At 34.4% G+C, this 13,642-nt stretch overlaps 2 protein-coding genes across 5 annotated transcripts in view; both read left to right on the top strand.

The window, feature by feature from the left end:
* Window positions 1-2,027: 2,027 nt before the first annotated feature.
* On the top strand, window positions 2,028-3,022 carry LOC111378138. Its single transcript, XM_023001313.1, has 2 exons — window positions 2,028-2,458; window positions 2,557-3,022. The coding sequence occupies exons 1-2, from the start codon at window positions 2,028-2,030 to the stop codon at window positions 3,020-3,022; spliced, it is 897 nt and encodes a 298-aa protein (XP_022857081.1).
* An 8,552-nt stretch (window positions 3,023-11,574) lies between these two features.
* Window positions 11,575-13,642, top strand: part of LOC111385348 (GTP 3',8-cyclase, mitochondrial-like) — a 15,652-nt gene continuing 13,584 nt past the window's right edge. For all 4 annotated transcript variants that reach the window (XR_002701055.1, XR_002701054.1, XM_023009744.1 and 1 more), the window contains exon 1: window positions 11,575-11,930. Coding sequence is in view for 2 of the 4 variants with exons in the window: in XM_023009744.1 (XP_022865512.1) it covers window positions 11,871-11,930 (60 nt within the window). In the remaining 2 variants the exon portion in view is untranslated. The remainder of the gene's footprint in view (window positions 11,931-13,642) is intronic.

Genomic DNA, 13,642 nt, shown 5'->3' with positions numbered 1-13,642 from the left:
CCCTATTTTTCTCTCTTTGTGCTCAAGATCTATGATGTGCAATTAATTTCTTTTGCTTGATCGAAGGAGACGGAAGCCTTGGAACAATTAAACTGTGAGATCCACTTGACTTTTTTTGATTAATCAAATCTTCTTCTGCAATTAATTTTATGATTGTTGTATTTGATTTCTAGAGTGCACACTAGGTTATTAATCTCAATAATCTATAGCTAAGTTGAATTTCAAAATTGTAATTGTTGATTGGTTTAACTTATGAAGCAACTAAGATTGACAATTTGCTGGTTGGAAATTATTAAATCTTAGGGAGAAGATTTATCTAGATTAAATGCAAACGATTGGTTTGTGTTATCTAGTTCATTGATTTATCTAATTCACGAAGCCATTATTAAATTAAATTCTCACGTTTGTCTAGGATTGTTTGATAATGAGGATTAATTAGATCGCTTGTTTCTAATTAATTAAAACTAAGGAAAAATAGGCGAATTGTTTCGAATGGGAAATTTATTTTTCACAATGAATGCTACAATTATGAATTGATGATTATTTGCGGATCAATGACTAGTTATTAATTTTCAACGGTGGATGTTGACTTAGATCAATATTTGTTTTTTTACTTATATTTAATTCGGTAATTTGTATTATTTCAAGAAAATCAAAACTCCCCATTTTAGTTAATATTGTATCAAAAAGTAAATTAATCACTCTTCGTGGGATCGACCTTTACTTCCACTACTATATTAATTTTAAGAAGTATAGGTTTTAATTTGGAGTGCCTACGACAGCACGCACCAAATTTTGGCGCTACTGCCGGGAGTGATTTAGTTTATTTTTGTACTTTTTATTTGTTTCATTAGTTTTTGTTTTCAATTTTTTTTTATTTTGTTTAGTTTAGTTTTTTTTTTCTTTTCTTTTTGCTTCCTTGATTGTTTATGCCCATAACTCGATCCTCTAACCAATGTAATTTACAATACGATCCATAAATAGAAAGATCTTTGTGCAGGTTGAGGATTGGCATGGCTAGGAATCAAACTTTGAAAGAGCTTTCAGCTCCGGATTTGCGTTAACAACCCTTATGCATAATGTTTTCTAATAGCTAATACTACTTTTGAATTAAAATCCAAACTAATACATCTATTCCCCACCTTTTATGGTCTTGCTGGTGAAGATCCCCATAAACATTTGAAGGAATTCCACGTGATTTGTACAAGCATGAAACCTACGGGGGTAATTGAAGAGCAAATTAAACTGAGAGCCTTACCGTTCTCTCTGAAGGATTCAACTAAGAATTGGCTCTACTATTACCATCTGGAAGTGTCACAGCATGGGAGAAAATGAAGAGGATGTTCTTAGAAAAATATTTTCCAACTTCAAGGGCAGCAAACTTCTGAAAAGCAATTTGTGGCGTAATATAGGACAGCAATGAATCCTTACATGAATACTATGAGCGTTTCAAGCGACTGTGTACAAGCTGTCCTCGTCATCAAATCAATGAACAACTACTTATCCAATATTTTTATGAAGTGCTTCTACCCACAAATAGGAGTATGATTGATGCTGCGAGTGAAAGAGCTTTGGAGGATAAAACTCCCAAGAGCGCAAGGAATTTGATTGTAAACATGATAGCCAACTCTCAACAATTTAGCACTAGACTCGACACTCCTTCTAGACATGTTAATGAGGTAAATGTTTCATCACTTGAGCAACAACTTGCAAGTCTAACTTCTCTTGTTCGTCAAATGACTGCAGGTAATATGCAAACGGCGAAGGCATGTGGAATTTGTTCGGTGGCAGGACATCCAATTGACGTGTGCCCAACTCTTCAAGAAGATGAACAAGTTAATGCAGTATGCAGCTTTCCTGGACAACCACAAAGGAATTATAATCCTTACTCGAACACCTACAATCCAGGATGGAGGGATCATCCTAATCTTAGCTATGGGAATCAACAAGTGAATCAACCAAACTTCCAGTAATACAGGTAGCCATATTCTCCTAGACATCAACATGACCAAACTTCAAGTTCGGGTATGCCTTTAGAAGATATTGTTAAATCTCTTGCCACTAACACTTTGCAATTTCAACAGGAAACAATGGCAAGTATTAAAAGTTTGGAAAATCAAATGGGTCAAATGGCAACCTCAATCAACAAGCTGGAAGCACAAGGTTCGGGAAAATTACCCTCTTATACAATGGTCAATCCAAGGAAAAATGTAAGTGTAATCTTGTTTAGGAGTGGTAAGGAAGTTGAAATTCCAAGGGCAACCCCTATATTATTGGAACAGGAAAATGAGAAAGATGTTCTTGAAGAGAAGAGTGTTCCCAACGACAATGACGTACCTAAACGTAAGTTTCCACCTCTTTCTGATTATAAACCGGTACCCCCTTTCCCTCAGGTTTTAGTAGGATATAGGAAAGATGAACGAGATCATGAGCTTATGATACTTTGTGTAAATATGAGGTAAACATTTCAATGTTGGATGCTATTAAACAAGTACCTCATTATGCTAAGTTCTTGAAAGAATTGTGTACCCTTAAAAGAAAACAAAAACTTAAAAGGTTTGAAAAGATAAACGTAGGGGAAAATGTTTATGCATTCATTCAAAGAAAACTCCCTACAAAGTGCAAAGATCCAGGCATGTTTAACATCCTTTGCACGATAGGTACCACTAGATTTGAAAAGGCCATGTTAGACTCAGGAGCTTCTATTAATGTCATGCCATACTCTGTATACGCTTCCTTAAAACTTGGACCTTTGAATGAAATTGGTGTCGTAATTCAACTAGCTGATAAATCTAATGCCTATTCTAAGGGTGTAGTTGAGGATGTTCTCGTGAAAATTAATGATTTGGTTTTTCCCGCTGACTTCTATGTGCTTGATATGGGATATAGTAATCAAACTATCCCCATTCTACTAGGAAGACAATTCTTAAGGACATTCAAAGCTAAAATTGATTTTTATAGTTGCGTGCTTACTATGGAATTTGATGATAAAATCAGTGAATTTAACATTTATGAGCCATGAAACATCCTGATGAAACTAACCCTATTTATTCTATTAAAGTGATTGATAATTTAGAACAGGAAGTTTTAGAACATGATGAAAACAATGCAGTCAAAGTTGCCATTGATAAGCATATTGAGGATGTGAATCAGGAGTTACCCTCGAATACTGCCTTGCAGAAAATTATTGCAGCATTAAATGCTTCTCCAAAGTCACCAAAGTCAGGTAAAAGTTCGCATATTGTTTTGCCAATTGCTAACGAGAGGCCTTTCTATGCAGGTTTCCAAATGGATGAAGTGAGAACATGGGACCTTGGGAACCCAATTGATGCCGATTGAGGAAGGAAGCAATGTGTCTAGCCAAAGACAATAAATAAAGGCGCTGTTTGGGAGGCAATCCAAGGAGAGTTCGTTCCTTTACTTTTTATTTTTCTTTTCGTTTTCGAAAACGCTATCCCATCTGTCAATTCTTTTCTTAAAACCTAATGGTCGTGTACCCAAGGTAAGATGATGACATCCAAGCATAGATCAGAGAAGGCCTTAAACGAATCCCGGTGAGCAAAAGAAGGATTCCATCACCACCCAGCACCCAAGCACCCAAAACCTCCTTTCCAAACTTGCTCGCTTTGCTGGTTTTAGGCTCTGATTTGCATTCATATTTTGGTTAAATTTGTTTTCTTCTTGACATTTCACTTTACATTGGGGACAATGTAAGTTTTAAGCGTGGGGGAGAGGGGGAATTTAGGTTGTTTTTTTATTTTTAATATAGGTCATGCTTCCGTTACTTCTGACAAGACAAAAAAAAATTTCGAAAAAAATTGAGGAAAAAGTTGTGATTTTAAATGATTTTTGGTTGCATATACTACTTGCTAGGTTCAATTAGGCTCTGATGGACTCATAACATGAATGAATAAGTGATCTTCCAACTTAGAGTTAATTAGTATGGTTATTCTTTTTGAGGATGGTGGTAACTAAATTTTGTAGACAAAGAGTCGGTGAGATTTTGAGCCTTCATTTGTCTCACTATTTTCTTTCATGAGTGATTTTCTTCCATTGATTTGTTTATCTAGAACTTGCCTTGATTCTCTTTGAGGTCATATTGATACATGCATGCATGAACATGATTAATGCCATCTTTATTGCATAAGTTCGCTACCTTAGCCAAATAGCCTACCATATAATTAATTTTACCTTTTGTTAAGCCTCTTTGAGTCTTATAGCCTTTTTCTTTTGTAAATCCACGTTACAAGCTTTAAATTCGAAAAAATAATATCTTTACCCAAGCCATAGAGCTAATGGGTTATTGTTTTTCATTTTGATACATGGGAGTGCGAAAGAAATAAGTGTGGGGGTGTCTAAAATTTTGGTAGGATTATGATGGTGAAATGAAAGATGTTCTCAATTACAATTCATAAGTTTCAATATTAGTGCAATATTTTGAGTTAAAAAAATCGAAAAAAATGATGAAAAGATGAAAGAGAAAAAAGTCATGGAGGAAATAGTTTTCAATGTTATAAAATTATTTTATGTTCATAATTCCTCCTAATATATTACAAGTTTGGTTGTGTGAAATAGGTGCAAAGAAGTTGTGAGTGGAGAGATTGATCTTACACTTTTTATGTATACGTTTGAGTTGAGTTAATTCATCTTTACTCCACTAATTCAATGGCTTTTGAGTCACTTATCCAAATACTTCCCATCTGGACCCCAAATCACGTTACAACCCATAGAAAAGACCTTATGATTTATGTTATACATGTGATCTGATTGGTGGACAATGAGAACATATGCAAGCATATGGTAGAACATCTCTATTGGAATGAACTTGAGCGAAACACTTACCCATTAAACACATGAGAGCGGAGTGCTTATATTCCGTGAGGGTCTACATGTTTGGTTTACTCCATCTTAATATGAGAATACTTTCTAATTGATTATAATTTGTGTGAGAATGTTCGTTCATGATATGTTATGTGTTTTGGCGAGTTTGGTTATTCTATGTTGATAGCATGACAATCTTAACATCTTTGTGAAAGTGAATTTGAATGTTACTCGAGGACGAGTAAAAGCTAAGTGTGGGGAAATTTGATAAAACATGAAATGTCGTGATTTATATCCATTAATTCTTGTATTTTTATGACTAATTAACACTTAAATATGCTAAGTACTCTTATATTGTGATTTATGTTGCATTTGGATGATCATAGCATAAAATAGAAGGAAAGAGCGAAAAAGGACCTAAAAGAAAGAAATCAAAAGTTCATGGACTAAAATGAAAATATCTAAAAGTTGAATTGAAAGGCGAAATGAAGGAGTGAAAGATTTGAAGGTCAATTGATGGAAGACTTAAAGTGTTGGAAGAAAGAAAACCAGAAGAGAGGCTAAGAAGAGAGAAAATGAAAGCTCATGGACCAAGTTGCAAATAATCCTCAGATGAGACAAGCAATGGGATGAAGATTCAAGAGTGTTAGAGGTCAAGTGGGTGAGGAAAGAAGTCAAAGGGATGAAATACAATCAAAGTATAATCACACGTCAATTTCCAATCTAAAAGGTTATGCACCGATTTTCAGCATCATATAGGGACCCCTTTTTGACATGGTAAACGATCGAATTGGAAGATAATATTTGAATAAAATTTGTAGTCCTTTAAGTTAGCTTTCCAACGCACTTTGAATTACCTCAATCGGATATTGGGAAAGCAAGTTACGATCAAAATACTGAAAATTGTCCGGTGAAAAAACGGTTGTTCTATGCGGTCGCATTCTGACCTTCAGAGAACTTTTGAGCTGCAAATCATTGTTCTATGCGATCGCAACCCTTATAACTATGTGATCGCATAGTTCATTTCCGATTTTTAGTTTCCTAATTTGAATCAAATACTTACGGAAACAAATCTTGTACACCATATATAAGCCCCAAATCTCGTCCAAAATGGGGAGAACGCCCCCAACCCTATTTTTCTCTCTTTGTGCTCAAGATCTATGATGTGCAACTAATTTCTTTTGCTTGATCGAAGGAGACGGAAGCCTTTGAACAATTAATCTTTGAGATCCACCTGATTTTTATTGATTAATTCATATGCTTAGTATTATATCTTCTTCTGCAATTATTTTTATGATTGTTGTGTTTAATTTCTAGAGTGCACGCTAGGTTATTAATCTCAATAATCTATAGCTAAGTTGAATTTCAAAACTGTAATTGTTGATTGGTTTAACTGATGAAACAACTAAGATTGATAATTTGCTGGTTGGAAATTATTAAATCTTAGGGAGAAGATTTATCTAGGTTAAATGCAAACGCTTGACTTGTGTTATCTAGTTCATTGATTTCTTTAATTCGCTAAGCCATTATTAAATTAGATTCTCACGCCTGTCTAGGATTGTTTGATAATGAGGATTAATTAGATAGGATTGTTTGATAATGAGGATTAATTAGATCGTTTGTTTCTAATTAATTAAAACTAAGGAGAAATAGGGAAATTTATTTTTCACAATGAATGCTACAATTATGAATTGACGATTATTTGTGGATCAATGACGGGTTATTAATTTCCAACGGTGGATGTTGACTTAAATCAATGTTTGTTTTATTGCTTATATTTAATTTGTTGATTTGTATTATTTCAAGAAAACCCCCCATTTTAGTTAATATTGCATCAAAAAATAAATTAATCACTCTTCATGGGATCGACCCTTACTTCCACCACTACATTAATTTAAAAAAGTATAGGTTTTAATTTGAAGTGCCTACAACAGCACGCACCAACAAGCTTCATACTGATAGAGAACAACTTGATTAGAGCTTAATTTCCCAAGCACGGGTTCCTTAGCATGGACCTCTCCGAAAAATAATGGAACATGTAGGCGTATATAAGGGTTTTGAATTGGGTGGGTTTAGAATGCAACAGGTTCAAAGGAGATAAATTGGTATATGGCTAATTACAAATATTTGATTTAAACTTGATCCATTTAAGTTGGGCTAAAGTGGGTAAATGGGGAAAAAATCATATCTCACCTATTAAGTATGAATCAAATCAAATCTCTGAGATTAAGTTTCAAAATACAAAAATCAGGTTTTTATTTTTATTTTTTTTAGTTTCAAATAATAATATTATCAAATTAAATTAATCAACGCATACCCACCCTAACTGCCCCCATCCCACTTACTGGTGTCCACCCGTAGCCTACATCTCTTCGATCTCCACCTCGTCGACGACTTCTTCAGCGACGAACTAATCGCTGCTCCGGATGTAATTTATAGAGCACTTAACGGAGCAAATAATTTGAATTGTCATCGCCAAATTTTGTTTATTTGAATTTGTGATCAGTTTGGATAACTAAGGTTGGAAAAATCAATGGCATGTGACTAGATTTCTTGAAATTATGACATGTGACGTGGGCATTTTGACATGTGACCTGTAACTTGATCGAATAACCTGTGACCAAATCTCTTGGATATGTGATTTGTGACTTGAGCCAATGGTCTATGACCAAATTTCTTGCATTTGTGACTTATGCATTTGATGTGTGACCTACGACCTGATTTAACCGCTTGTGAACAAATCTCTTGAATTCGTTACCCTTGAAGTGTACACTTTAACATGTACCTTGTTATATGTGCTTTGACTTGATCCAATGGCAGGTGAACTAATATCTTCGATCTATGTTATGATAAATGGCCCGTGACCAAATTTCTTGCATCCGTGATTCGTAACCTATGCATTTTAACATATGACCCATGTAATTTGATAGGCCACATATTCAAGAGATTTGGTCACCAAAACTTAATCGATTGTGACCTACACACCTTTGTCATTACCACCACTTCGAGCACCTCATCTCATATCCACCACAACAAAGACCATCGCTTGCAACAAAAAAACCATTGCCGCCTGCAATACTACCAATAGAACTACTACTTCTATTAACACCTGAAAGACCGTCGCCATCATCACCCACAAACCACCTCTACCGCCATCATTTCAATAACACCAACAATAATTAAAAAAAATAGAAAACCAGAATAACCCCATATCTGTAAGCAATCGTCTCGATTCAATGTGGGCCTCTATAAGCGACGAGAGTGATCTGAATGCTGATCCGAATAACCCTAAACCTAACTTGTAAACAACCACCTAGATTTGAATGTCGTTGTCCATGGCCTTGCATCAGAGCTCCGATGATGAGTCACAAGAATAGGAGAGTGAGAGATGAGAGAGAGAGAGAGAGAGTGTGTGTGTGTGTGTGAGTGAAAGATCAAGAGGAGAGAGACTACAATTCTGGGTTTCATTATTACCTTATTTACACTCAAATAAACTTAATACTTGATTTTAGAATTGTCATCTTTAAACACCTGTTGTGGTGCAATTTCCTCGAGTAAATATTGAATAGGGTAGCCAGTGGGTTAATTTTAAATTTGGGCCGAACTGTAATTCTTTTTAGTGGAAATTATACCCTTCCTTTAAAGATCTCATTTCTTAAATCATACGCTAAGTTTATTTATACAAAAATCAAATGATAATATAATTTTTAAATAATAATAATAATAATTTTATAAAAAAAGTAAATTGTATTACAACTCCACGTCTCCACCACAACCCCATTCCAACCCAAACCCTACCCTAAATCATATTTCATTTCCCCCTATTCAAATATCCATTCTCTCTGTCTACCGCCGTCGTGAGAAGCAATGTGAGAAACCCACCATCGGAAGCCACAGCAGCAGTACCATGAGAAGTCATAGAAGCAACGTCCACACCTGGGCGACAACAGTGCTGTCGTATTCGGCGTTGCTACAGCAATTGCTGGCGGCGCTGTGCTCATCCCCTAGTGATTTTGCGATTTTTTTGTGGATGGTGTTTGGTGGTGGATGTGGTGTGGTGTGGTGTTTGCGTGGTGGTGGCGAATCTGAGCTATCAGATTCATCAAAACGGGTGGTGGTAGTGGTGGCTATGATAGTTTTTTGCGACGTCTTAGATTTGGTGGTGGTGGCTACAGCTTAGATCTGGTGGTGGCAGTGAAGGCTCTGTTGTATTGTTGGTGGTTTTGTTCAGTGGTGGTTGCTCTGTTGTGGTGGTTAATTTGTTGATCTGTTGGGCTTGATCGGTTTTGTGGTAAGGTGGTGGTGGTTGATGTGGCGAAGGTGCTCTATTGTGGTGGTGGGTCTGTTGGTGTGTTGTGGTGTTGATAGGTTGTCTTGAGGTGGTGGTGGCTCTGTTGGCGAAGGCTCTGTTGTGGTGGTAGCAGTAATGGTGATAGAGATGGTCGAGGCGGTGGTCGTGGATAGGATGAGATGGGATTGGATGCTTGTGACCGTGGTGCGCGACGGCGATAATTTGGGGCGGTTGTGGACCGTGACTGTGACTTCCAACTGTGGTGGTGGTGTGTGGCCGTCACCGTGGTGGCGATGAAAATTGTGACTATGATCGTCACTCTCAATTGGATACGTGACCTGAAAATTTTGTCAGTGACTCACAATTGTAACTCACAATTGGATACGTGACCTAAAAATTGTGAATCGTAAGTGTTGGTGGTGGTCACAAATTATTTGGTTGACTGTGACCATTAAATTGGTTAATCTGTGATCAATAAATAATATGTGACCAATGAAAAAGATGAATTTTGACCGAAAAATAATGTATAACCTAAAAAATTGTTAATCTGTGACCGATAATTTGATAATTTGTAATTGTATAATAAGCTGTGACTTGTAATATTTATAATTTGTGACCAATAAATAAATCGTAACTTAGAAAATTTTCGATTTTTGACTGATGAACAAACTGTGACCTATAAAATTTTTGAATTGTGACCGTAAAATAATTTGTAACATAAAAATTCGGATTTGTGATCAAAAAATAATAAGTAACAAATTAAATCGTTAATTTGTGATCAAATTATATAAATCTGTGACCTAAATATATTTAATTACTAAAATAAATAATTAATTAATTAAATTATAAATTATTTTTTAATAAAAATCTGGTTTTTGAAATTTAAAAGTTGTTTTCTTATTTTTGAAATGTAGTATAATTAATCCCTCATTTATGAAATTTTCCGTTCTTTTTATCAAAAAATTTACAAACATAATTCCTTTCTGGGCCGAGGCCCATATCCGCCCCTCGCCCCGTAAATAATTCCATCTCTCGCTCCTCTCTTCCATTTCTTGGAACAATTAATGACAACAGACACAGGAACTACTGGAACTCAAATATAAAGTTGAAAAGACTAACAAAGTATGACTAAAATTTAAGGTTGCATAAAGTGTGAACTTGGAAGGTACCTCAAGATTTTTGTCCAAAAAGTAAATTTGAGAAGTGTTTATAACTATTTAAATTATAAATTGATAAAAATGTATGATGAATAAAGAAATATACTTTTGAATATTTTAAAATATATGAATATAAGAGTATTCTCAAGAGTCTCTCTAAATAAAGGATGCTTTGTATTTTGAGAAGTTAATGCTTTAAAATACGTTTAAAGAAACCTTATATTTATAACTTTTTAAAATAGAGAATGTGTTTTGACTCTTTAAATTTAGAGAATCAAACCTACTTTTTATTCTTAGCCCTTGTTTGAGCCACGTTATATTCCTAAAAATGCATTTTTGAATAATGTACTGATTGAAAATGTGTGGTTAAAAATAAATAAAAATTTTGAATTTGCATGTAATATTATTTTATTGAAAAATGTGTGATTGAAATGATGTCAAATTACTGTTTAAAAATGTATTTTTCTAAAAAAATATGACCCAAACATGGCTTTAATATATAATGATTACATTTAATAAGCCACAAATTTTATTACTATATTTTTTAAATTATTCAATTTATTTAAATTGATTGGCGATTAATATATAAAAAATTATGTTAAATTAAAATATAATGAGAAATCAATAAATGTTTCATTAGAAAAGAAAAAATAAAGAGCCAGAATAGAGAGCATAAAAATTTTGACTTTCTAAATTTAAATATGTTCTCTATAATACATAAAATGTATAAAATGCTCGTGTCTTGAAGAAGCTGCAAGGGTGTCTTTGGTTGCAAATATGAAATTTGAATAAAAAGCAAATAAGTTCTAGTCAGTTGCATGAAAATTATCAATTAAATATATTTAATTGATTTAATTTTCAATTTTAAAAATATTGTTCATTTTCATAAACCTGAATTTTTAAGAAGTATGAATTGCCTAAAAAATAAAAACTTATCTATCTTAAAGAAAATATTTTCTTTATTTTTGAGAAAAATATGATTATGTGACTAACTTTTAAAAAATATTTTTATTGGAAAGGTTGTCAATCAACCCATGTTTGGTAGCAATTTTTTCATCCTAAAAAATAAATATTTTGATCATTTTTCACTATTTCAATCGTCGTTTTTTGATTTTTTCACTCTCATATAGGATCAACTTTTCTCTCTAACGATTAAAAAATTAATTCTCATACTCATTATTGAACATATCCTAAATACTTCAAAAAGTAAGAACTCGATGGAAAAAATACATTTTTTTTTTTTTTTAAATGATGGGTTTACAAACATGAGCCACGCAAATATAAAAATGTGAAAGACACTGATTTGACCTTTGTCGGAAGGCACGAACTAGTTCTTTGGCGGCGATGCAAATTGAGCCGCCATCCTTATCTTTCTTTGTAGTTTTGCATACAATTTTTCTTTCACTGCCATCCGTTTCCTTTTGCCATTTGCATACAAGAGAGATTCCAATAATCCAAATCAAACTCATCTTTATCTCCCTCTCTTATACCCAATCTCAGCCATCGCTTATTCGCCACATTTTTCACTCATTGAGATCCCAAACTTCATAGAGAAGGAACAGAATAGGCAGAAATATTTGCGGGCTTAATTTTCTTTCTTCATGCGGTCCTGCATCTCCAAATTTTTCCAATGGCATCGCGGTTGCAGAAATTTCAGTTTGGTACGCCACTTTGCTTTTTTTGAAATACTTCTACGATGTTTATGCTGCACTAAGTTATTTGCACCCAATTTAGTAATATATTTTGTTGTGATGGGTTGGGCTGCATTCATAAATAACCATAAATTGGGTAATTGATCATGTGCACGATTGCTTTGATTAGAACTGAGTTTGATTTGAATGTTTTTCTTCGTGCTCGTGATTATGGAAAATGATATGATCGTGGTTTATGTATTTACGACTTTATAGTTTTGGTTGGCGTGTTCCATATGCTAATCCTGTGTACTTATGTGATAAAAACCTGTGACGAGATCGTTGCTGTTATTTAAAATTGAAAAAGGGTTCCAAAAAAAAAAAAAAAAAAAAAAAAAAAAAAACTTATTTTTATTGTTATTTTTAGTACCGCACGATAAAACTTAAGCTTCAGAAGATGTGGATAGTTACACTTATGAACGGACATGATTTATTTGGGATAGTGTCAATTGAAATTTGAGAAATAAGTTGGTACTAATTGATAATGTTGCAGATGAGGGACACGTTATCGCACCAAATTTTAATTCATTTATGTAAACTCATTATCATCCAAAATTTATCTTTTTCCACTATTTCTTTTGTACTATTCGGAAATGTTGAGAAGCCTTTAATGAATCTTCCTTATATTACCAAGTTGGCCACAAGGACACTGTGCATTTGATAACTTGTCAATTTACCATGAAGGCTAGTGATAGTGAAGTTACGCTGGAATATTCTGCATGCCAAAGCCTTTTAGGTTCCACTTGAACGATTGATTGTTTTTTCACATCCTTCCATTTTTAGACTCGGGAAGAAGGGATGGAGAAGCATTAGTTATTGTTTCCACTCAATGCAGTTGTAGCATTCTTTTAATTTACTTTTCTTGGGCAATCCAGTTGCTCTATATGAAGAGTAATTTGTTTTTTTCACTATGCTAACTAGTTCATACCCTTCCTCACAAGAAGTATTTTAGTATCATTCACGAAGAAATTGCAATAGTTAGATTTGCAGACAGATTGCTTCATTTTCATTTTTGTAGCTTTGTCTTTGATGTAGGGAGATTAATAAATCTGTGAATAACAAGAAGGGATGGGGGAGGGAAGAGAAGAAGAAGGAAAACGGCTGCAAAATCAATTCTTTAATTCATCAAATTCATCAATTCCCAAATTACAAACCAATGATAGGTTTAAATAATGAAAACCTAGAAATATAGGGCCAAGCCCATTATTTAAGTCCTAATTAAAATACGTAAACTTAAATAAAAGTCCAACTGAAACAATAATAAAAGTCCAACTAAAATACTGAAACAATAATAAAAGTCCAACTATAAGGATGTCCTCATCAACTCTCCCGGGGTGGGAGAAAACTCGACCCTGTCGAGTGGATATATCACCGTAGGCATCTGTCAATCTCCCAACCATAAGCTGAGTGGCTGGGCAAGCTTCTTCTTGCGTCTGTAGAAATGCGTCAGTGGCGGTCTGAATCTGGTGTCCTCACCAACTCCCCTCGGGTGGACGGGAGGCGATCTGGGCCAAGGAAGATCCTGCTGACTCCGATAAAGCTCTAGCAAATCTGGATCCAAATGCTGTAGTGTCTCCCTGGAGATCCATGCACAATCAGAATCTGGTCAACCAACCCAACGAACAAGGAAGCGCTGAACCTCTCCATCATTAGTGAACACAGTTTCTTCATCTAAAATAGCA

This window comes from Olea europaea, chromosome 3 (assembly GCF_002742605.1).
Source record: "Olea europaea var. sylvestris chromosome 3, O_europaea_v1, whole genome shotgun sequence".
NCBI classification, from domain to species: domain Eukaryota; kingdom Viridiplantae; phylum Streptophyta; class Magnoliopsida; order Lamiales; family Oleaceae; genus Olea; species Olea europaea.
This window is presented reverse-complemented; position numbering and strand designations above follow the sequence as displayed.